This window comes from Sphaeramia orbicularis, chromosome 4 (assembly GCF_902148855.1).
Source record: "Sphaeramia orbicularis chromosome 4, fSphaOr1.1, whole genome shotgun sequence".
Classification (NCBI taxonomy): Eukaryota; Metazoa; Chordata; class Actinopteri; order Kurtiformes; family Apogonidae; genus Sphaeramia; species Sphaeramia orbicularis.
Genome location: NC_043960.1, coordinates 47,409,845 through 47,434,850, shown reverse-complemented (window position 1 = coordinate 47,434,850; position 25,006 = coordinate 47,409,845). Strand labels below are relative to the sequence as shown.

At 38.3% G+C, this 25,006-nt stretch overlaps 1 protein-coding gene across 1 annotated transcript in view; it reads right to left on the bottom strand.

Annotated features, from left to right (window-relative positions):
• Window positions 1-23,908, bottom strand: part of xpr1a (xenotropic and polytropic retrovirus receptor 1a) — a 129,662-nt gene extending 105,754 nt beyond the window's left edge. The window contains exons 1-2 of the mRNA XM_030132278.1: window positions 23,450-23,908; window positions 11,001-11,052 (exon numbers count right to left, since the gene is read on the bottom strand). Of these exons, the coding sequence (XP_029988138.1) occupies window positions 11,001-11,052; window positions 23,450-23,518 (121 nt within the window). The 5' untranslated portion in view covers window positions 23,519-23,908. The remainder of the gene's footprint in view (window positions 1-11,000; window positions 11,053-23,449) is intronic.
• Window positions 23,909-25,006: the final 1,098 nt, after the last annotated feature.

Here is a 25,006-nt window from a genome sequence, read left to right as displayed (position 1 = left end):
AGTGACTAAAAAAGGATGATAGAATTCTTAGTTGAGTATTTAAGAACAAAGGGTTGAAAATAGCTGGATTATACTGCTGGATGGATTACCTTAAACTTGCAAAAGTGAACATCATTTTTAACTCGTAACACATGATACAACAGGCACTGAAGGTTTCTCCATATTATATTCTACCCAGCCTGTATCTGAAAACCAGCTTTCATTTTTTCATTCTTATCTCATCCCTGTAATTATCAGAGACCTGGAAATGCCATAAATCTCCAAATGAATACACAATAAATCTGAATCACTGAACATCAAACTCAAAATTAATAATTATATAAACCTGTAACTGATTATCAAAAATAACCATAAAAAATCAAGGCAATTCGAGGTGTAAATAAAAAAAAATCATTAGCCTCTAATATCTACATTTTACTGTATGAAGGCATAATTATTTAAAATCAATACAGTACTTCCTTGACAAACTAAAACAAATTTCACACTGTTTATGGCTGGGCAATAAAACACTCACACAATACAGTTTATGGTGAATATTTGTACCAAATAAATGTGTGGTAGAAAATTCTGCTGCGAGTCTGTGCTGTGTTTTAGTGTCATTAACAAATCTGCAGATTCTGTGTTGGCATTTGACAGACAGAAACAAGATTCCACTTTGTGAACTCTGAAATCCCCTTAGTTTTTGTACGGGAAAACAGGTGGACACAGACATATGCACTGCTGCATTTAAGAGATCTAAAAAAATTCACAAATCTATGATTGAATCATCACAAACCTTGTTAGAAAACATGATTTTTTTTCCTTCTTTTCCCCATTTTCCTTATAAAACATAGTAAGAGCATGCTATATCTGTTGTTATATAAAGTGAGAAAATGCTTTCCCATGTTGGTATACTTTACATTTACCCAATGAACCTTCTTTCTACAGGCTCAGAACGACAGTATTATTGAACTATATATTGTGAAAAGTATCAATACTGATCAATAAGGAAAAAATATCATGACCATATTCTTGACAAAATGCCCAGTCCCATCACTGGGTACTTTCTTGGGCAAAAACTTATTTAAAATATGATTCAATGGCTCATACTAAGAACAAGTGAAAAATGACAAAAAAACAAACAAACAAACGAATGCATTAATATTTCTGCAACACACAAATAAGAAACTAACAATCCACAAAACCACATAAGAAAATGACAGCAATCATTTGGCTATTCCACACGGGGAGTGGACAGACTCCAAGGGGGACAAACAACAGTAATAATAAGCTGCTGTTCCATCATCTACACCAGCTGAATAACAATCAGGTCTGCATTACACAGGCTAGCAGCCTTCAGCTAACATCATCATGTTTGTCAGCAGCAGCAGACAAAATGGCGACACCAGCTAGTGGCACAAACAACAATAGGAAATAGAACAAATGCTGTCTGAAAGGTGTGGTTGAAGCGATTTGTGGCTGTGATTCATGTTGCTGCTTTTACAAGACAGATTAGGTACGATGGTTTGCACAGATTACACAGAAAATATTAATTATGATGAGAGCTAAAAGGAGTGCTGGCAGAACACAAGGTAAAAAAGTATAATCAAAGCTCTCAAAAACCAGGTGAGAGAAGACAGTGCTGTCCAGAGAAGCTGAGAACAAAAGCTTTGCAGATGTCACAGTGGAGGATGGGCAGCTGGGTCAGTACAGGTGTCATGGATGAAACAATGAACATCTGAGTGCGTGATTACTTTGATTTGAGCGAATGAGAAATGGGGCAAAACAATAATTTAAGCCATTTTAGTTCCAGGGCAAGTTTTCCTACACCAAATTCTATTCTTTTTTTTTTCCAAGAAAGAAGCAGAATATTATTAAATCATAACCAAATCATCAGTCAGTGGGTAAATGATTTTTTTAGAACTAGAATAATATGATAGTCACTGTCAAACAAACTGAGAAAAGTAACAAAATATAAGCAAGTTGGTCCTGTAAGCAATTTTGCTTTGTTGTCACTTGAATTATTGCATAATTTTGGATGTAGCCTATATATTACTACAATCTGTGGAAGATTAGTCAAACCGAATCAAAACAAATGTTAATTTATGAAATCATGCAATTCTAATTTAGAGAATTAGAGATGACCTCAACTAAAGCTTATTTCCTCAAAAAAAAAAAAAAAAAAAAAAAAAAAAATCAGGTTTACCTACTAACTTTTCTGAACTCAGCAGAATTAGTTTCCTCCACTTGGACACTGGACAAATGTCTAATGTTCTTAAGATGAATGGATGTGAAAGTGGTCTCAGTCATAAAAACAGGAAAGCAAATCTTCATCCTCTTCTGAGATATTACACAAACCAATATTTCGTTTGATACTGGTTACATCTTGGTCACCATTAGCTGAAAAATCTTGAAAGAAAGTCATTACAATTAGACAATAGTCGTGGGCACAAGTATTGGCACAAATTTTATTTTCATAAGCCTTTTTTTTTTTAGGTTTTTTTTTTCCCCTCATAAATTTCTGACGTAGACTGAAAAACTATCTTGTTTCTTTTATGAAAGCATTTTCTAAGTGTCAGAGACATTTTCCAGAGAAATGGATGTTTTTTTTACCCTGTGGAAATTACTATCCTTTCATTCAATATGAAAAGTACAGAAGACAAAAAATGATGTTGTGCAGTAGCTGTTCAATACTCACTAAATTTACTTGCTACGCCTGCCACAGTAATCGCATAATCACCTAAATCACTGCAATACTATCCAAATCCAGCTGTACAATAACATCTGGATCAAACCCAAAGAAATCTCGTATTTCTCTCACCGTTTTAATATATCATTTTCAGTACAAGTCATTTCTTTGTATATTTCAGAAACAGGTTTTCTATGTTTAATTTACTTTTGTCAAATTTGGACACCCCTTGAAAAATAGCATAATTTGGTGAATTTTAATCAAAAAGATGTAAAAACAGTCTCTATAGGAAATTTACAATACTATCTGCAACTTTAATTCAAAGTTGCATTTATTTTATAAATTGAAAAAAAAAAAAAAAAAAACAAAAAACAAAGAAATACACAATTGTGGCATCTACAAGAGTCGAGACACCCTAAGTATTCTCAAGTCTCAAATTTCTTTTACAAGTTTTTACCAGGTCAATCAGCTGACTGGGTATGTCAACAATTGTCAACTGGAGCAAAGTTGGATTTTTTTTTTTTTTTTTTAAAGACTATTTTAATTTGTTTTATCAACAGACAATACAACACAGAAACTAGGGGTCACTGGTTGAACACAAAATATTTAAATGACAGACAGTAGTAATTATGCTTTGTTTTGTTTATAGTCCAGTCATTTTCCCCAGCGCTTTATGAAGATATGTTCCTTGAGCTGTAGGTATAAGTCAGTCTTCCATAGAGTAGATTTCCTCTATTATAGCTAGCCACTGATCCTCACAGGGTGCATTAGTTTGAGCCAGTTCCTTGTAATGGCATTTTTGGAAGCAATTATAATAATTTAAAGAGGTATTTGTCTTCTTTCTCTGTACATCTCCAGGTAGCAATCCTAGCAAAAAACAAACAAAACAAAACTCTTGGCATCCTTAGGAATTGTGTAAGTCATGATGCCCTCAATTCTTTCAAAAAGCCTTTCCCAGAAAGACTTCAATTTTGTACAGGGAGGCAGGCTTTCTCACTCACATTGCAATGAATCTGCCTATTTAGGGGTGATTCATTTAGTAAATACCATTGTGAATCTTTCTGCTTAAAATGACACTGTTAAGGATTGCTACACAAGGAACAGCTATGAAGATCCTTTGTATTTTCACACGTCTGTCGTATTGATTTGGCTACATAAAAGATGAAAAGTCTTAAAGAGATGAGGCTGACAGCCAAGCCACAAGACAGTTGAGGAAAAAAATATGGTGGACTTCACCAAGGACTGAGTTTTTCCATTTAAGATTGGCTGTAGTATAAAATGAGAAATATCCATTTATTGTAGCAGATATTCTTTTCTCTCCCCTGATTCATTCACCACTGACATGCGGGCCTTGTGAGTCAGAGGAATACCCATTCCTTGGTCCCCTAAGCGGAGAGTCAATGCGAAAGCACCCCATTCCCCTCCTCGGACTGTGTGTGTGTGTGTGTGTGTGTGCGTGCGTGCGTGCGTGTGTGTGTTACTACACCGACGCCCCACCCTTCCTCCCTGTGCAAATAAAACATTCTCCCACATCCCCCTCCAAGTCAATCTGCATGGGTAGCATCACAAACCACACTGACCGCTTAAACAAAAACAGAATAAAGAATGCAATATATGAATGAATGAATGAATGAATGACTTCCAGAGTACATATTTTCTCTACTGAATGAGAAAAGATGGATAAACATGAGCAGACACCAACTGCCGCAAACACATTCACTGATCCCTGTTGAAGCGGTGTGTCTATTGTTGGTAGAGCTCTGTAATAATCTGCAGGATAATTGAATTAGATTGCAACATAACTCATTGTAATGGCCGGAACAGTGGGAACCAACCATCCAACCAGCTGTTCTTTCTGTTGCCTTGTCCTGGCTCTCAATAGTATAGACGGACATGTATAAATTATAGCCACAGAAAGATGGAGGGGATGAAAACAAAGGATTTTAACAAGGGTGAAGGTGAATCCAATAACAGTGCCAACATAACATGCATGTGTTTGTGTCCCTTTGCAACAAGCACTTTTAATTACAGCACATTTATGTCATTTAAACTGAGTGATTAATGTGACCAAAGATGGAACACAGTGTCTGCTCTGTGTTATGTTCCCAACAGAGGCTGAATTGGAAATATGTCTGCAAACAAAGGGACGCACTGAAATATCACAGTACATGCATGAAAGACCGTTACATGATTATTCACAGCTCAAACTACAAACATAACATTTTTCCTTGACATGTTCCAACACATGTTCTTCAAATCACTGGTTCTCAAACTTTTCACCTCCGCCAGGAGGTATTGTGATCGCTTTCCTTTGTGTGTTTGCGTGTTTGTTTACGTGGTTGTTTGTTAGCAGGATACCTCAAAACGTTATGGATGGATTTTCATGAAATTTTCAAGAAATGTTGATACTGGCACAAGGAAGAAATGATTCAATTTTGGTGGTGATTGGGGGGAAGGCACAGATCGGTCTTGGCGGAGGTCTGCGCTCTCCAAGTGCTTTTCTTGTTAGGGACCGAGCCCACGGGGAGAGGCCCTCTCTCTCACACAGTGAGGGAGAGGTTTGTGAGAGAACTGTATTTCGTTCATTTTTATATTATTATTCTCCCGCCGTCACTTTAAACCTGGAATTTGACCCCTAAACATGCTCGAAAACTCACCAAATTTGGAACATATGTCAGGTCTGGCGAAACCACAAACTGGTTTGAATCATGGACCTAAACTCCTTCAGTTTCCCAAGAGCTTTAACCCTCAAAGATCCAAACAGCCACTAGCAATCAAAATCTTCTACTAATCTAAATTGGCTCATACCTGTTGATAAAATGTCAAGATTGTCTGTCTACAAGATGGCTTCATGGATTTGTTGTTAATTCCATCACCACATACTGCAACCAAATCATTCTACAGAGCAATGAAAGACTCCAGGGTCGGCCGTTTCACTGCTGTTGAAAACATAACATTTTTGGTGATGTACATCACTATGAACCAGTGGTGTTAGATGCCTGACCACACTGGTATATCGAACAATGTTTACAACAGTTAGTTTTGTGGTACAGAAGAGTGATTTTGTGGCATTAAGAGCTATGTTTGGCAAGTCTGGCAATTTTTAATTAGGTTTCAATGCTATAAAACAGAAATGAGACATAAAAAGCCATGTGGATTTGGTTCATGGTTTGACTTATGATAGACTGTAGTGGTGCTGGTCTGTCATACCTCAAACTATCATTGATTTGAAAAAATTATCATTTAGTTAATATTAGATCTTGTCAGGTGGTGTTCTACTTTGCTATATGTATATATAGATAAGATGTTGAAGATCATCACACAGATCATCTGACTGTTACAGAGCCAATAGTTTTGACTACAAAGTTGCTTATTCATTAATCTGAGCCACTTCTCCCACAAGACTCCATTCAAACAGACCAGCCTCAGTCTTCCTTTAAAGAACCCAAGGTCATGATGTGGTTACATCCAGAGACTTTTACTGTTTTGTGCCATTTGCCACTACCATGTGCTGTTGAGACTTCACTACTGAAGTAGCTCTTATAGCTCTTGTGCTCAGTCCACTGTCATTCACTTTAGTTCCTTCTCTAAATTTTGTCTTTCTTGGTCAGTGACAAATCAACAAACTGGCCGACAGATGCCTTGATGTAGGCATTAACAGAAAGTATTTCATTTCAATCAAATCCTCAGTCAAAGTCACTGCCCGCTTCTTCTCCTTCCTCCCTTTAAAGACATTACACACTGACCCAGCAGATCAATATAAATAGTGAGTAACATAAATAGCAGATTTCTCTTTACATTTCAGGTTTCACTCTTGAATGTTTCTGCCTGTCTTTTCCCTGCTGTTATTGTTGTAATTTCCCCACGGTGGGATCAGTAAAGTCTTATCTTATCTTATCTTATCAGTGACTAACTGACTGCATACATTTGGCTGTCAGATTGTGACAGAGAGGCTTTAAAATGCTGAATCTTGGGTAGTGTCCGTGTACTGTACAGCTCTATCAGGTACAGCTGGGTGTCCAGGCACTGAGCTAAATGAGTGAGGAAGTGGTTATAATTCAGTAAACTATCTACCTAAGGCCAGGGAAACGTTTGTGTGCATACTAAAAAAGGCGCTTTTTGTGAAGAAAAGAAAGGCAGGAGAGAGAGCAGGGCAGAGAGAGGAGCTTAGCTTTGAATTACATTCTCTTACTTAGTGTTTCACTACAGACACAGGTTGAATTGACAATTATCAAGATTTCATTTAGGACATAGAACCTCTGCCAAGGCCCAAAATGTTCCATAAAAAACTAAATTTAAATAAATATATAAATAAATATATGTATTTTTTAAAATTCCATCCTCCATGCCTCTTTATGGATCTGTTCCAAAATGTGATGGGTTTGTCCTCGACCCATGTCCTGACCTACCACCAAGATTTAAGAAAGGCAATGTGGTAATTTTTGCATAATCCTGTTTAAAAGACAGTGATCACATATTTTATTTTATTTATTTTTTATTTAACCTTATTTAACCAGGAAGTCCCTTGAGATGAAATCTCTTTTTGAGGGAGACATAGTGTTCTTGGCCAAAGCAATAAAGACATGGCAACAGAGGCTGAACATGTAACAGGTCTGATGAGCAGTATTTTCATTTTAAAATGTAATGGCAGGGTTTTCCTTTGTTTTGGGACAGTGTGAGTAGGTGCCGTGACGGCTTTTATTGCGGTTATTTGACTAAAGCCCTATTTGCATGAGATTAGAATTGCCTATGAACTTCATATAAATTGTAATAATTGTGGATGTCATCTCTGATTTTAATCCCATGTGAAATGACCATGTCTCTGATTTGTTAATGACATATTCCACTGATAATGACCTACCCTACAAATAAACACAGACATCCAGTGATAATATCAAGGACAACTGAGACTGTGGTGGTGATAAGTGAAAGAGTTTTGGGAAATGTCACAATACATTGCGAGCATTCAATCAACAGAGCAAACTTAAACATCAAAACACGATGAGCTTTATGACATGTATGAGCTACACAAAAGGAACATTTCAACAGTTATCTGTGCTGTGTATCTGCCTTTGACATTGAAACTAAGGAATAATGTCAGTAAATTTGAATAAAAAATAGACCCTGCTCTCCTATGTGAAAGTGGCACATGAAACACAGTCGTGGGATGTTAATTTCCAAATCTCCTGAGGACCAGGTTATATTAGTCCTGTGTGAATAGGGCTTAAAACATTTGGTTAAATGTGGCCATGACAACTAGGACCTTCTTTTCACAAAGGGTTAATGCCAGGAATAGAAAAGAAATTCTCTGTTTCTTAGGCGCTGAGGAAAAGCCCTGTGATTGTATCACGGAGTTCCATTTTTATTGGTATAAAGAAAAAATAAATAAATGAAGAAAATACATTTTAATGTCTTCACCTGTCTCTTCTTGTACTCAAGCAGATCTTGATCCCTTGGTTCCCTAGACTGATGTGAAAAGAAAGTGCTGCACTAAGCTTTATTTTATAACACCAGCAAATTGTGTTTCTTTAATGAAAGGTCAATAAAATCTCAGCCACAGGACTTGACAGGCTCAATAATGCTGTTTGTGTGCTGCTGCTGTTTTCATCACAGCCACTCTTCTTCTAAAAACGGGACAGATAGCCATCTTCTATGCTCAACATCTCTGCCACTGCTGTTATTTCTTTCCACTTCTGTGTGTCTTGTCAGTATTTGGGTAACATGCAAGCTCATAAATAAATGTGATTGAGTGTGACATGTTGAAACGTCACAACAATACTACATGAATGAAGGATGTGTGATATTCTACTGACTGATTGATCCCATCACAGGTTCACCTACCTACCAACAAACTGACAGACGCAGAGCAGTGACCCATGAGCACAGCTCAGACCCAAGACAGGAAGTGATTTATCATCCACAATAAGCTCTGCCAGTGCCTGCTAACAGCCTCCAGAGGAGAGACACTGCTTTGGGGATGTCAATGAACAAGATATGTGGAGTTCACGAGTCAGTGCATGAACAAAGGACGACGCTCGCTCACACACACACACACACACACACACACACACACACACACACATTCAAACAAGCTGTTATACTACACAATCATACACACAACTAAATGCTTTTTCATAGGATATGAATAATAAGTGTGATGTGTTGTTAGATTGTGATAGTATAGTTTGTCACAATATCCTTTTTTATTTTTTGGATTTATCTTATATTACTATTACAACTTTTGCATCATTATTCATCAGTGTCTTTGTTTGTGGCTTTTAAATACATTGTCTCATGATATTTTTCACAGCGTTTTGTCTTGTGTCTTATATTTTATTCATGTCATTACATCTTTTATGTCAATTTTGTCCTGTTGCATCTTCCACCATGCTTTTGTCTTGTTGCATCTTTGATATTATTTTCATTACCTTGCACCTTTCTAATAATTTTCATCTTGTTTCGGGGTTTTTTACTTTTTTTTTTGTCCTGACGAATCTTTTTCATCATTTCCACCTTGTTCCTATTATTTCCATCTTACTGCATTTTTTTTTTTTTATTGTTATTGTTTGTAATATGGGGCGGCCATGGCTCAGTTGGTAGAGCGGGTCGTCCAATAACCAAAGGGTTGGCGGTTGAATCCCGGCTCTGTCCTAGTCAGTCCGTTGTGTCCTTGGGCAAGACACTTCACCCATCCTTGCCTCCAGTGCCACCCACACTGGTGTATGAATGTTTGGTGGTGGGCCGTAGGTGCAAAATGGCAGCCACGCTTCTGTCAGTCTGCCCCAGGGCAGCTGTGGCTACAGATGTAGTTTACCGCCACCAGAGGGAGAATGTGAGAGCAAATGAATAATGTAAAGCGCTTTGGGTGTCTAGAAAGGCACTATATAAATCCAATCCATTATTAATTTCTATTTATTTATTAGTATTACTTTACATTATTACACTAACTGTCCCCATTTGTCATCCTGTTTTGTTCCATTCTTCTTCTGCTGTGAATTCAATGGGAAAAAAATGGTACAGTAATGTATTATAATTTGTTTGACCTTGGTCCAGTACTTGTCAAGTTTTTAATTAACAAGAGATTAACAGAAGTTTCTTTTATTACTATAAACTATCATTAGAAAATTAACAGAATAGTCAAGAATTTGTTTTTTAGATTACTTTTCTGTCATATGTTATTCATCTTATTGCATCTTATTGTGTATTATTATGTTTTCATCTTACTGCATCTTTTACACTATTTTGAACTTGTTGCATCATTATGTTGTACATCATTGCATCATTTTTGTCATGTTACATCTTTATGTCGTACTTTCCATCTCATTTCAATGTAATACATATAATTTACAGCCACAAACAACCGTCTGGTTTCTTAATCTTTAAAGACTTGATATAAATAATTAAATATTTATCATGATAATTATCAATATCGACTATTCATATTAAAAAATCATCCAGGCCTTCTTCCATACCCACTCAAACTAAAAGTTGACAAACGTCTGAAACTTGTGCCTACAGTTGATTCATAAACACCTCACACACAGACATTGATAGTGCATTATATCTTTGTTGATTGTGGACAGAATCACATCCTCCTCATCCACATTGAACCCCCTCAGCTGGATCTGTGCTCTGGAAGTAGCTGCTCTGTGAGAAGCAGTTGCACAATAAGGCTTATTTTTCTACTCCATTTCCACTGTCTAAACACACTTGTACATGTCTCCAGTTTACAGCCACAGAAAGTTGTTTACTCCCACAAAAGATGAGACTGAAATAAAAGCAAATGACTGGCATTCCTCTCCTCATCACACATCACTTGTAGTCTAATGCCAAAAATTAATTATAGCTAGTGGATTTCCTTATCTCTGCTGTGTTGTCACAGCACTTAGTACTGTCAGCCACTGGACTCTCACTCTGGTCTGTTTGTTGCACAAGAACAAATCTTTGGTTTGGTTTTAACCCACTTTACTGGAGCAGGTTAGCTCCAACAGTACAAACATCATTTACCCACAGCATGTCTCAACTCATTTGTTTCACATTTTGTCTTTCCTTTTCCTGCATATTATTTTCCTATTTAATATATTCTTTATACATTATATTCCTCACATGTTGTAAAATGCTTTCAGGTTGCTCATGGTTTTGGTAATTGGCCTCAGTCAGGTTGATTCACAGACAGCATAGTAGGGCCTGGGCAGCATGATGGTAATGATTGCCACCTATTTTTAGCTTGTTATTTCTGGGGATGCCCAAACCGGCTCGGGTGGGGGGCACAGAGTGCAGGGTGTGTGGCTGTCTGTCTGGGTTTGTTTGTCCAGACATGGAGTCTCCTTACCTTCTATGGATGGGGCTTGGTCCTGGGCAGCATACAGCATATCCTTGAATGCCTAATGAGGGGAAAAGAGACAGAATGATGTGATCAGTTTTTGCACCATTCTCTACAATACTGACCCATACAACAGAAGACACAAGGCTATACAATAAACCATGACCTATTTTATCCATGTGGTCAGAGTTTATATTAAGTCAGCCAGAATGTGAAAGCATTAGGCTACTTGTATCAAACCAGTCACTGAAGACACAGGTTCACACATATTACCCTTATAATTTTCCACAATAACTAAATAAAAGCTTCCAAACTTGTTCATCTTGAGACCAAAAAGAGAAATCTGATGTCTCCTTGGAACCCATTCCCAAAAATACATCCTGGCCAGCCATAACAGCTACATGTTTCACTCTCTCTCACTGTTAAAACCATGTTGAACAATGCACTTCAATGTCTTCTCCACATTAGGGAAAATGCCAGATGTTTGACAGAAAACTGACAACTAAACTTATAATCACAAACTAACATACACAACAAGTACGTAAAGTTTATTTATGAAGCGCTTTTCACAGATAAAAATCACAAAGTGCTGTACAGAACATGGGTGCAATAAAACAACGTAAGAATAATTTCATAAAATCAGTAAAAAGGATAAATCCATCAACCAAAAGCTTTCCTAAATAAAAACGTCTTGAGTTGCTTTTCAAAAGAGTCCACGGAGTCGACCACATGGAGAAACAGGGGCAGGTCATTCCAGAGTCTGGGGGCTACAGCCTGAAAGGACAGGTCTTCCCGGGTTTAAAATGAGTCTTTGGGACCTTCAGGAGGCTCTGGCCTGAAGACCTATGGGTGTGCCCTGAGGAGTACACACAACAAGCACAACAAGTCGGCCATATAATGGGGGGCCTGACCATGCAGTGCCCAGAAAGTCAGGGCTAAAATTTTAAAATCAATACGAAATTTGACTGGAAGCCAATGAAGAGCTGATAAAACGGGGTGATGCAGGCTGTTCTGGGCGTACCTCTCAAAAGTCTAGCAGCAGAATTTTCAATATTCATATATTCAGTATGGACAAAAAAATTATATCACAATATATTTGGCAAAATGGTGGTAAACAGCAAATACTGTATCTCAATATTTTTAGTGGGTAAAAATTTCAATTGTAGCCAGTACCATATAAGATGTCACTGAACACTACTTTTCAAAATAAAGGCTGAAGTAGCCAACACAACCAATGAAAATATAACTTACTGACCTACAGTATGTGATAAATTGTGTTTTAGTAACAGCACCTATTAAGAAAATTATGCAAATTAAAAAGTGACACCCGCCTTCGCCCCTATGTAGCTGGGATAGGCTCCAAGCGACCCCCGTGACCCTAGTGAGGATAAAGCGGGTTCAGAAAATGAATGAATGAATGAGGGAAAAAAATGACACATAAATGTAAGCAGAAATGTCCCAAATGTTCTGAAAATGCAAATGAAGGTTAAATGAAAATTTAGCCAACAACAAAGAGTTATGAATCCAATATATTCTCCAGCCTTAAAAATGGCAAAGGTTTGTATCTGCACAATTTTAACTAGTCACTACAAAGCTGCAGACCAGTGTTAATCTTGACAACAATTTTTCATTTAGTTTTAGTCATAGTCTTTAGGCAAAAATATGATATAGTTTTAGTTATAATTTAGTCATCTACACTATTTTAGTTTTAGTCAACTAAATATTAAACTTTAGCTGACTTTAGTCAAATTCTTATGTAATGATTTAAAGAGTATCTTGGGTCATAATTTTTACTTAGATTAAATTAAACTTCTTAGTATAATATAATGGCATTAAGGTTTGAATGCACAGTACACATATATTTCGCTGTTCTTTCAAACACAACTGTATCTTTATTTGCCACAGGTTTCATTAAAGGGCATCTCAATTACAATAGAAAAACAATGAGTTGTAGAGTCCTACTGTCCCTGGCTAAGATGTGCATTAATCATAACAAACAGCACGTCATTCTTCATGAAATTGAAGATTGTAAAAGCAGCAGTGCCTTTGGTATATAATAAACCAATTTAACTATAAATAGTGCTCACCTAAGAGCTAGACTCTGCGTCCGGGGATCGGGTTGTTGGGCTCCCAGCCGTCGACTGCCACCCAATCCACAATGCACCCGGCCCCTACGATTCCCTCGGTGGGTGGTGAGTCCACCAGAGGGCGGGCCCACATCGCTCCTTCGGGCTGGGCCCGGCCGGACCCCGTGGGCATAGGCCCCACCACCAGGCGCTCGCATTCGAGCCCCAACCCCAGGCCTGGTTCCAGGGTGGGGCCCCGGCTTCTTTTTCATAAGGGCTTCTGAACTGCTCTTAGTCTGGTCCGTCACCCAGGACCTGTTTGCCTTGGGAGACCCTACCAGGGGCATAAAGCCCTCGACAACATAGCTCCTGGGATCATTCGGGCACTCAAACTCCCCCACCACGATAAGGTGGCAGTTCAAGGGGGAAGTGGAGAAGTTTAAGTATCTTGGGGTCTTGTTCATGAGTGAGGGAAGGATGGAGCGTGAGACTGACAGACGGATCGGTGCAGCGTCTGCAGTGATGCAGTTGTTGTACTGGTCGGTTGTGGTGAAGAAGGAGCTGAGCCGAGAGGCAAAGCTCTCGATTTACCGGTCAATCTACGTTCCTACTCTCACTTATGGTCATGAGCTTTGGGTCATGACCGAAAGGACAAGATCCAGGATACAAGCGGTCGAAATGAGTTGTCTCCACAGGGTGGCTGGGCGCACCCTTAGAGATAGGGTGAGGAGCTCAGTCACCAGGGAGGAGCTCGGAGTAGAGCTGCTACTCCTCTGCGTAGAGAGGGGCCAGCTGAGGTGGCTTGGGCATCTGTTTCGGATGCCTCTTGGACGCCTCCCTGGGGAGGTGTTCCAGGCATGTCCCACCAGGAGGAGACCTCGGGGAAGACCCAGGATTCGTTGGAGAGACTATGTCTCTCAGCTGGCCTGGGAACGCCTCGGGGTCCCCCCCGGAAGAGCTGAAGGAGGTGTCTGGGGAGAGGGAAGTCTGGGCGTCCCTGCTTAGACTGTTACCCCCGCGACCCGGCCCCGGAAGAAGCGGAAGATGATGGATGGATGGATGGATGGATAGTGCTCATCTGAAACTACTTCAATGGCTAAAACTGTCAAAAACATTTCAAAGGTTGTCACATATAATGCCACCAGGGATTTGAACTTGGTATCAAGAAAAATGGCATAGAATTGAAAAAACATTTCTAAGCCTTGACAACAACACCAGTAAATACCACTGAATGGTAATAACAGCACAGCATGAAAAATGTAAAAAACAAAATGTTTCCATATATCTGCTCTTTTCTTTCTCCCAAGCAACATTTTTCAGTTCCCATGTGCAGCTTTACTGTCGACACACTCCACCAGTGCTTAGATCAAAACAAATGTAAGCGTCTCATGAAGTTGAGTAAGCGCCTCATGAAGTTGAGTTCTGTTTGGAGCACTTCAACTTTTGCGGCCTCATCCGCCATCCACCTGGGTCTTGTTCTCAAGTTATCCCACCTCGTCCTCCTATCAAGTGTATGTCTTTTCAACTCCTCCCTCTCCCTCTTTCTTCCGACTGGATCTTGTCTCTGGCCAACCTATTCGTCTAGCTTTCCTTCGTTGATTCAAGTGTCACCACATTTAGTCAGTCTTTTTGCTCCTGTGAATTACTTTTTATTTAGTAATTGTCTCGTTTTTGTCAGAAAAAATATGTCATTGATGAAGACTATGACAAAAATTATTCATCAACAAAATTAGCACTGCTCCAGACTCAGTCCTGGGCCAGGTTTATGATGAGCTTTCATCATCTGTGATTTGTGTTTTTCCTGCAGTGAAGTTGTCGCATAAAAATTCCTTTTCATTAGGCATGACCAGATGCCCCAAAACATGTTAAACACTTGAAGATTGAAGTTAACTTAACTGGAGACTTTTTTAGCACTGAAGAATTGTTACACAATGGACCTCAAGAAAGTCGCTGGCCTAATAACATGAATGCTACATCCCATGATGCAGTGCTCTCTATAAAATATGAAGGCTGACAGTGACAGAGACTGTGAGAGTCAGAAAGCCATATGAGAAAGTAAAACTACAAGAATTGCACTTGATGTTTGCAATAGAATCATTTGCTACTAGCATACAGAGCAAGCCTCAATATATATTCAAAACATCACCCACCACCAGTACGTTACATACACAAACTAACACGACTGACTTTCCCCGCTGTTAGAACAATGACTCTTCTTAATGGGAAGACAAATTCATACGCAAACCACATAGAGGTTGTAGCTGAAACACTTTTTCACAATACTTAAAAAAATAACTGAAAACAAAGCTTCACTTCAGTTTGGGGACAGCAGAATAAAAAAAATGTTTTTGTCTCATTTACCTAACTGGGTTCACTCATTCTAGTTATAGGACTTGTCTGATCACATTGAGGGCATATTTATGCAAAAAAACTAGAAGATTTTACAAGGTTCACAAACTTTTTCTTCAAACTGAGTATGATAACACATTTTCCGGCCTGGTGAAAAAACAGCTACCCTAACCAACCCTGTAGCCATACTGTAATGTGATTTAAACATGTTTAGTGTGTGTGTGACAGACTGCAGTGGGACGAATCAGAGTGGTTAGATATGAATGATTTTTTATATGGATGGAGTTATGAAAATGCATCTTATACTGCTCTTTGTATGTTTTACTTTTCAGTAATGTCTGCTTTTTATTAATGATAATATCAGCCTGCCCAGGGACTACAGATGGAAATTAGTGCTAGTGCTAAGCTACAACCTGGTACAATACATCTCTCCTGTTTAAGGTTAATGTATATTGTGCCTTGTCCCTGTCTAAATAAATAAACAAAATACAAAACACAAAAATAAAGTTGATGGAGTGGATCTTGAGTTGTTAGAGCACTGTCAGTGCCATCTGTCTGTACAACAGCAGTTAACCCATCTAAAGCCATTTGAGAGCTATTAACTAAACACTTATTCTCTATATGAGAAGATTACAGAAATGGCTGTGACAGCTGTTAGTATAATGAACAATGCACCAACTCTTGCATTATAATTATCAGTTTTACTCTGAGCTGAATAAGATAGAGACAGTTATTTTAAAACAGAAGTCTTTAAGTTAGTTACAAATTAAAATGGTGATTTTATAATGGGAGAGAGATTTTTTTTCCTTGGTTGATTTGAAGTATACTTTTTTGCATTTAATACAGATTGGGATGATATATATGGAGATACAAGGGGAAAACAGAGAAACCAAAATAGGAATACAGTAGCAATGGCATGTGTGGTTAAATGAGGTTATTTTCTCTACACCAAGATTGATCTTGAAGATAATGGACACTGACAGATAATGGAAGACTGGCTCATTTGAACATATCAGTGGTAATCAGAGAAAAACTCAATGCTGTTTTTGAAAAAGTGCTTGGAACCAGGGATGAGACAAATATCTGTCTAAAATATGCCCTTCATAAAATCAGCCCTGTGTGCCAAACTTGTGTCAGCCTGTCATTTTCGAAAAAAATTACAACATTTGAATGCTGTATGTAATTAAAATGTGCAAATTAAATGACTGATTGTTCCGTTATTTGATTCTGACTGTCCATGTGTAACATGACAATGAAAAGAAAAAAAGCAGTGTAGGGAATCCTGCATGTGGGTGGAAACCACTCAAACTGCTGTGTATTAAGCCTAGTAGCAGCCTGGTCTGTGGACAGTAATGAGCTGAATTCAGGGGTCAATGTGAACTACAGGAGCAATGACACCCAAATACTGGAATCTGATCCAGGAGGTAGTGATTCTTTAGGAAGTGATGGGCTCAAAAATGTTATCAAAATAACACAAAATGTATTATCAGTTTATACTGATTAAAAAAAAAAAAAAAAAAAAGGGTCAGTGATTTTGCTACATTACCTAAACCAGGTATGTCAATTCCAAATCTGAATCAGATGGCTTTCAACAACTGAAAGAAATTATGAAGTCAAAAGGGATGCAAAGCTGAAAGCTGGAATTTTTACTGGACCCCAGATCGGAGTACTCATTGGTAATCTCACATTCCACTCAAAGCTCACCTCTCTAGAATTAATTTGTGTAAATGGTGCAGAATGTTGTGGGCAACCATACAGAACTACTATCAACTATCAAATTAAGTAGCTGAGTAGATGTTAAAACATTATGAATGGAATGTAGCATGTCTATCAAAATTCTTTTCTTCCACCTTGCAGCTTTTCCCATGCAGTTTAGGTGATTTAAGTGTTGAACATGGTAAATGATTTTTATCAAGATATCTCTGAAATGGAAACCAGGCAACATGGTAGTTACTGTCAGTCACAACCCAAAAGAACAAGAGCAACATTCTGCAACAATTATGATCCAGGCATATGTGCTTTGATAATTCACTGATCTTGGTGTTCATATCTGTGAGGAAACTTAACCATTTTGGTACATATTATCAAGAGATTGTGAAAAACCTAATATCAGTCATTGGCACAAAACAGAAAAATTTGTGATTTTTTATTTATGCTGATATGATTCTACATCTTGACATGCTGGAGAAATTCTGATGTTAGGTTGGAATCAGCATACCCCATTTAGTAAAAATTTAGTTCAGTAGCAAAGGTTTTTTCGGTTGTCCATTGATATGATTTTGACTGAAGAATTACAGAAACCAACCAGTTACTTTTAAGTTAAGAAGAAAATGGCATAAAACGAGAACATGACAGACAAAAGGATATAAGGGATTAACAAAGAAGTAAAACAGGAATGACATAACAGACACGACATGACAAAAAGGATATAAAAAGACCCAATATGATTAAAAAAAATGAAAGAAATGCAACAACATGAAAACAACCTAAAAGACAAGAATGCAGCTATACACAACTATAGTCCCTGGTTTCACAATTTAATGGTTTAAAAAGAAATGTACGCAATCTGAGTAATTACTCAACAAAACCAAACTGATGGAAAAGACAGTTATTTCACTATTTTAAACTGTTGTTAATGGTCAAGACAAAGCAAAAATCTAGAGGTAAACATACAAAACATTTATGACAACACTGGAATACCCATGAGCAAAACTAGGTCAAAAATGTACAAAAAACACTGACTGAGAATTAAACAGAATAGGCACAAAGGCAAAAGAAATGGTGGTATAGAACTCTATCCTGATTAATATTATTGTTAAATAGTCCTGTCTCCGCCTTGTCTGATAAAAAAAAAAAAAAAAAAAAAATACAGTAGACCACCTGTATACACAGTCCTGGCTCATCTCTGGTGAGCAAAAAAACATGTCCCTAAGACTAACAGTTGGGAAACAGACATTCAGCCATGGAGGCGTCATTAAGGCGGAGGCATTGCCATGGTGATGGCATTGATGGGAAAGGGGGCAGGGTTGTTCTTTGGGGAAATGGGTTTAAACCGGCAGTCTTGGCATAATCAGTAGTGAAACCTGTAGACAATAGCTAAACCAGGCCTAATGGGACCATCAGTTTGAATGAGCATCCACTGATGTGATGATGATGATGCATCGTAAACCAAACACCCATTTAACCAGAAGTCACACTTACACAGCAGTGTCCTTTTGATAAAATACTGTCAACTGAATTAAATCCTTTAACAGCTGTGACATGTGTGAGAAGATGCTCATTACATTATTTGACTGCAAGACGGTCAAGTCATTCCACTACAGATGCTTTAGAGCATTAGCTGTGTACTTGAGAGGATCTCGCTGAATGCATTATTGATCAGAAGAGATCTCTAAATGAAAGCCAATGGTGGATCACTGGAGCTCTGTCTGAGTGGATCTCTGTGTACAAAAAGGAGTAGAGAGGATGGGAGGAGGTGAGGATGGAGGGAGGGGGGTGAAGGCGAGCAGAGGGCAGGTCTGGTCAGGGACCAGATGTCCTCCCAGTGGGGGAGGAACGATGAGGTGAGGAACGAGAGGAAAGAAGGCAGTATAGAGAGGCAGGGTTCTCAGCAGTGGCCACGCCGTGCCAGTTGTATACATAGTGTTGATATTGTAAAACATGCTGATAAATCACACTTTCATTGCACAGACTATAGATGATGCGAGACATATTGTGTAATGTTTCCTTTACATCCATCACAGTCCAAAGTTTCCTGTGCTGTAACACACAAACTAATTAGAGAAATTAATGCCTTTACATTTTAATGGACAAGTATGACACTTTTAAAAATCCTACACCACCTGTTTTCATCTGTATAAAACCTCTTTGCTAGTTTGAATTGTAAATGTGTATCTCCACATACACCCTCCTCTTCGTCCTCCTCTAAGCTTCTGTGAGTGATTAGATTGCAGAGGTAAAGCATAAGTGGCCTTGTTTTCTCACCCACACACACCTGCAGTTGTATTTCCTTCTCTCTCTCTATACCTGTACTGTTCAATAGTTGCACAACATAAATATGAAAGGCAATTATCATCTCCTTGGGCATGTAGAAAATTAAAGAGGCATACAGTAAATTCCAACTGTTGTCGAACATAGTTCATGAAAACAAAGGAAATTGTACCACATCCTTTAACCTCCACAGTTTGTTGAGAAACCAAAGGACTGTGTTTGCAACATGCACATCTCCATACAAAGCAGCTGTTTAGCATATGGCCTTACAACTACGATCCCATAGGATAAAGAACACACCTAATTACTCTATCACTCAATTGCCTTGTCAATGCGTCTGCCTTCCAATGAAGTGCCTCACTAACTAAAGCCTGGGTTTGCCGCATCCTTCTTATCTGCTTAGAAACTGGCTGACCAATCTGAACTGAAAGCACACATTTTTCCACACAATAGCACACTCTGAAAAAAAAAAAAGGACCAGAATAAAAAGGGACCGGCAGGTTAATTAATCCATCCCACATATTACGGCACGAATGTGACTCAAACCAATGCCAGTTTGGATATGGATGGCTGTAATAATTTAAATATTATCAACCGGGCTGCTGTGGTTTAGACTCTTGGGAAAAACTGACCAGTGCTGATGGAACAATGTGTCAGTGTGTCATTTAATTATTACAAAAAACAGCGAGCATGTTGACTTCAGCCGCTCCATTGAAAATAAATTGCATTCTAGGATTTTAATTACCTGGTTTTCAATGAATGTTTATGCTTTCCCTTTTCCCCAAAGGGGGGGTCCATGGACTGACACTGCTTCTGTTCTACCTGAGATGCATCCTAAGGCTCAAAATTATTTGGTTTGACTTTAAAATGTACATCTTTCAAAGTTTGTTTTCTTTTAACAGCCTAATTCACCAGTCTGCTGACTCTCCCTTTAGTCCTCATCTTGTGACCTTTTTCAGAGAGAAGCAAATCCTTGAATAAGCAGGTGTGACCAATGTCTTACTGCTTCACCCAGGCCATAGAGGTGCTTACAGAAGTCAGAAAAATGCCGCGTTTCCACAACGTGGTACCGGCTCAGCTCGACTCAACCTGACTCGGGTACCAGGTACTATTCCTGGAGACTGTTTCCATTACAGGATACTACCGACTTTAGAGTACCTGGTCATCATAGCGACGCTGCGCGTAACTTCTGCAACATAATCTTCAACGCGACACAGCTGACCGTAAAAACAAAGAGAAAGAGAACAACAACAATGCAATACATGCATACAATGGTGGATGTCGATGGGATGATATTTTGTTTTTGTCATTTTCCGGGCTGTCATCATAGATTAGTCTACCAGTCTATTTACTGTAAACATCTGAATCTGTTGTTTTTTTGTTTTGTTTTTTAAATGGCAGGTCGTACATTAGTAACGCAATGATGCAGAGACAACTCTGACCAACCAGTGGTCTGCAGTGTTTACGTGTCCCATTTTAGTAGGCTATCTCTCACCCGTTTTGGAACCTCGGCCGAGCAAGTACTAAAAAAAATAGTCCAGGCACGAGATTCCAAGTTCTTTTATGTAATGGAAAGGCAAAAGACAGAGTTGAGTCACGCCAGTACCATGTAGTGGAAATGCAGCAAAAGCCTGGACACAGCAAAAAAACACAAAGATGGCAACTTTTCAATATATATCAGGAAAAAATACAACTGTACCAGCGGTTTCCTTTGGTGTCTTAGCTGCTACATACAGTCAAGGTCATGATTTGACACAATATTTGACTGTTATGATTACAAAATATATAATAAAAACATCTCAGAATGTCAAATTAGCTCAATGTTGGGGTTAGCATGATGCCTTGAAGTAATCCTTTATGTATGCCAAAATCATCACAAAATAACATTGGATTAAAAAAAATTGAAAGACTTAGAACTTCAACTTAGTACAACTATAAAAATGATAGCAAAAAACAGTAGAAAACTCTACGCAGAGATTTTTTTTCTGTTCATTTGACTTATGGTGCTGTGAAAAAACACTTAGGCACAGCCCTTAAGTGTTGCAGTGGTCAAGAAAACCCTGTATAAGGTTGGCACTGTCACTGTATTGCTCTGCATCTGCAAGTCCACAAAAGCAACATACTCTACATGACAACAATATGTTTGTATGAGCTTGGTTTTGAGGTAATTAGAGAGGAGGGAAAAAACAAACAACTTGTTTTGATATGAATTACACTAGTACACAGTTTTATGTACAACACTTTATGCTAAGAAAAAAACTAATCAATTTTTATGGAGTCACAAAAATCAAGGATTTTTAAATATAAAAACATTCTGTTAAAAAATACATGTGTATTATTACCTCTACTAATAGCTGCGGGTATGATCATTTATATTTATGTACTGAGGATTCATATTATAGTGTTGTAAAATAATATTTTACTGAGCTTAGTTAAAAGTCACTTCATAGTTGTTATTATTATGGCTGTTATAAATCAGCAACAAACACAGATGACAAAGAGAATCCGTCATATCACCATCCATCTCAGGTCAGTGCAAGCCGAGCAGACTGGAGGTGTAAAATGGCTGGTATGGCCATGCATCTGTCATTGGGCTTACTATGCGTCAGTCTGTACACAAAGACCCCACAAATGCTGTTCACGTCCATTAACAATAGTTTTATAAAATCTCTGTGCTCATATCATCTTTCTAATATGTTCATGTAATATCTGACAATATACACACTGACAATTTTTCCCCAATTTATATGCGTGGCTTTAAGATGATTTCCTTATTCAATCAAGACAGCATGTCATAAATGTCCAAACAGACACAGTCAAATGTGTGTTTAATGAAGATATTTAGGCCATATTTACACAATGAACCCTGTGCAATGAGCTTGTGTTGAGTCTGGGATGTAGGCTGCTGAGGGCGAGGAGAACAGAGTCTTTGTCTATAATTCATAGAGCTAAATGGAACAGAGCAGCTTGTCCTGTCACTACAGGTCTGTACTAAGGTTCTTAATGTAGAGCCAGAAACAAGTGCTGTGTGAAAATAAAATACTCCAAGTACCATATCGCACCAAACAAAGACCATGTGTGCACCCAGTGATCTCAAGAGATCCAACTTATCAGACACCAAATGAAATGTGCTTTTCAATTCGAGAGACTTCCATTAAGTGTGCAAAAATGAGGGAAAATAAAATTGGAGTTTTATATTTCAAAAATAATTTGCATGCTACATATCCAATACCACTATAACAGAGATGTGAATTCTGAAAATATATTGTATTGGAGAGAAATGGACATTTGATGTCGCCACTGTCTTTGCATTCAGTTACACTGTAGACTGAAAATTAAGAAAATGATAGGAGTTTTGAAAACAATAATAATAATAATAATAATAATAATAATAATAATAATAATAATAATGAATGAATGAATGAGTAAAACTTGTATCACCAAAATGCGCAAATTTCTTGAGGCAGAAAAATGGCAAGACAAACAATCAAATGTCTTGCTTATCTTTCATAAGATAGATATTTAATAAGTTGACTTTGATTCGATCAGTTAGAGGTGATCAAGGTTTAATAATAAATTTAGACATGGAAAAAAAAGTCAATGAAATCAACAAGATTTTTTGCAAATAAACCATTAAAATTATATGTTATTCCTTTTTTCCTTCCCTTTACTTATTAGAATAAGGAGAAAAATTATTTGATTAATATCCCATTTGATTAGCTGTCCACAAAACTGTTGCTTTGATCACTTTTATATGTTAAACTCAGCAAAAGGCGATAAAAGCTGAAGGCTCCCTGTGGCTCAATAGCCGCAGTCAGTTTGCCCTTCATAAACAATAGGGCATCCCTTCTTTTTCCATCGTTAATGGCTCTCAGGAGGTGGCTCCGCTCAAACTGTTTAAAATTGAATTTGGGAAAAGCATTTAAATGCGTTATTGATTTTCCTTCCTTCTCCTTCCCTTAAACAGGCATGTCAAAGTAGATGTTGTGGTAGTTTGCCACATGTCCACAATCACTGGGAATTTATTTCAAACAAAGAAAACACTGACTTTACCTCATACTGAAGATACTGTTTTCTCCACTCCGGAGTGATATGGGATGAAAGATGCTCTGCAAATTTCATTTTGCCGGAACAATCTCCCTTCAATGATCCGTTATATCCGAAAGCGGCTATCCCCTTTCCCCGTCGATGCGACTTTTGATAATTCAGTCAACTTGGTGGTTCAACCTGCGGTGCGCCAGCCCCGGCGGTCCCTCCGGTTCTTCTCACTCTTCTACTTCTGAATCGTCCCGGTTGTAGGCTCCGAGCGAGTCCCGTCCCGTACACATGAGACGGCCCGAGGACGGCGAAGGCAGCGGTGGCTTGTCTTTAACAGGTGGTCGGTGTGGCGGAGCCGATTGGAGTGGCTCAGTGACTTTGCTTCGTCCCTCCGTGGGCAGGTCTGGGGACACTGCGGTCCGCCATCGCATTGAGCCACGGCTACGTGGTTGCGTCAGCAGAGCGCGCGGAGGCACCGTGCGGTGATGGGACCTCCCGTGAAAAAGGAAACGATCTGCCCTTAAAGTAGGCTACTTCTAACAACCTTCACAGTGACTGTCTGTGGAGAAGTAAGTGTTTATCTGCAATAAATGTAGACAAAGGAGAAAAAGACATACTTTAAGCAGTAGTTTACATTCACATGTTTCATTCCATCATTAATCTCAACTGTAAAAAGCTGTTGTTTTCAGTCACAACCGTACACTTATTAATGTAAAGAAAAGAAAGGAAAATATAGGCTTTTGTGTAAAAAGGTCATGTTATGGATAGACACCTTAACCTAAACAACAGAGCAGATATTGTTAGTTTAGGAGCCTTACGGTGGAGAATTAAACTTCTACAAGAGAAGGACTGTATGCTAGAGTTACTACTTAAAACAGGCTATTAAAAGACTTAACGCGTTAAGTTAGTTAACGGTAACTTGTTGTATTTCATGGCCAGCGAGAAACAAGATTAAAACTAGACAAAAGCACAAGCTGGGTAGGCTATACGGTTTGCAGAAAATGCTGGTTTAATGGTTTAATGGTAACTTAAACAGTGTCCCTTGTTTCAAGCTGCACTCACTTAGTCGCCTGTGTTTTGCTTTAGACTTAACTTTTCAGTAACGGAGGCTGGAACAGCTGCTCTGTGGCTGCTGCGGTCAAAACAATAATAAATCACTATACTAACAGTGCCATCTGCTGGATACAGTGTGCTAATGCATTTGATCGCAAGTTTGCTCTGTCTCAGGTCTCATGGGACAGAACTTCATGCATATCAGAGGACTTTCAACCTGTAGACAGTGTATAGTGCAGCAGAAGGTTAATTTTCGAGCTGACGACAAACTGAGCAAGGAGAAGGTAGACAAACTGGATACACACAAGTGCATACACAGGCAATAGAAATTAATAAATTAAATTAAATTAAATTAAATTAAATTAAATTAAATTAAATACACTTGTGTGGAGACGGTGGAATGACGCTAACAGGCAAAAATCCATGGAACATTTTGACGGAAATTTGTCCAAGCTGTTAAACTAAAAGTAAAATATTTACCTAATTCAGACATTTGAACCAAACAAACTAAATTAGCCA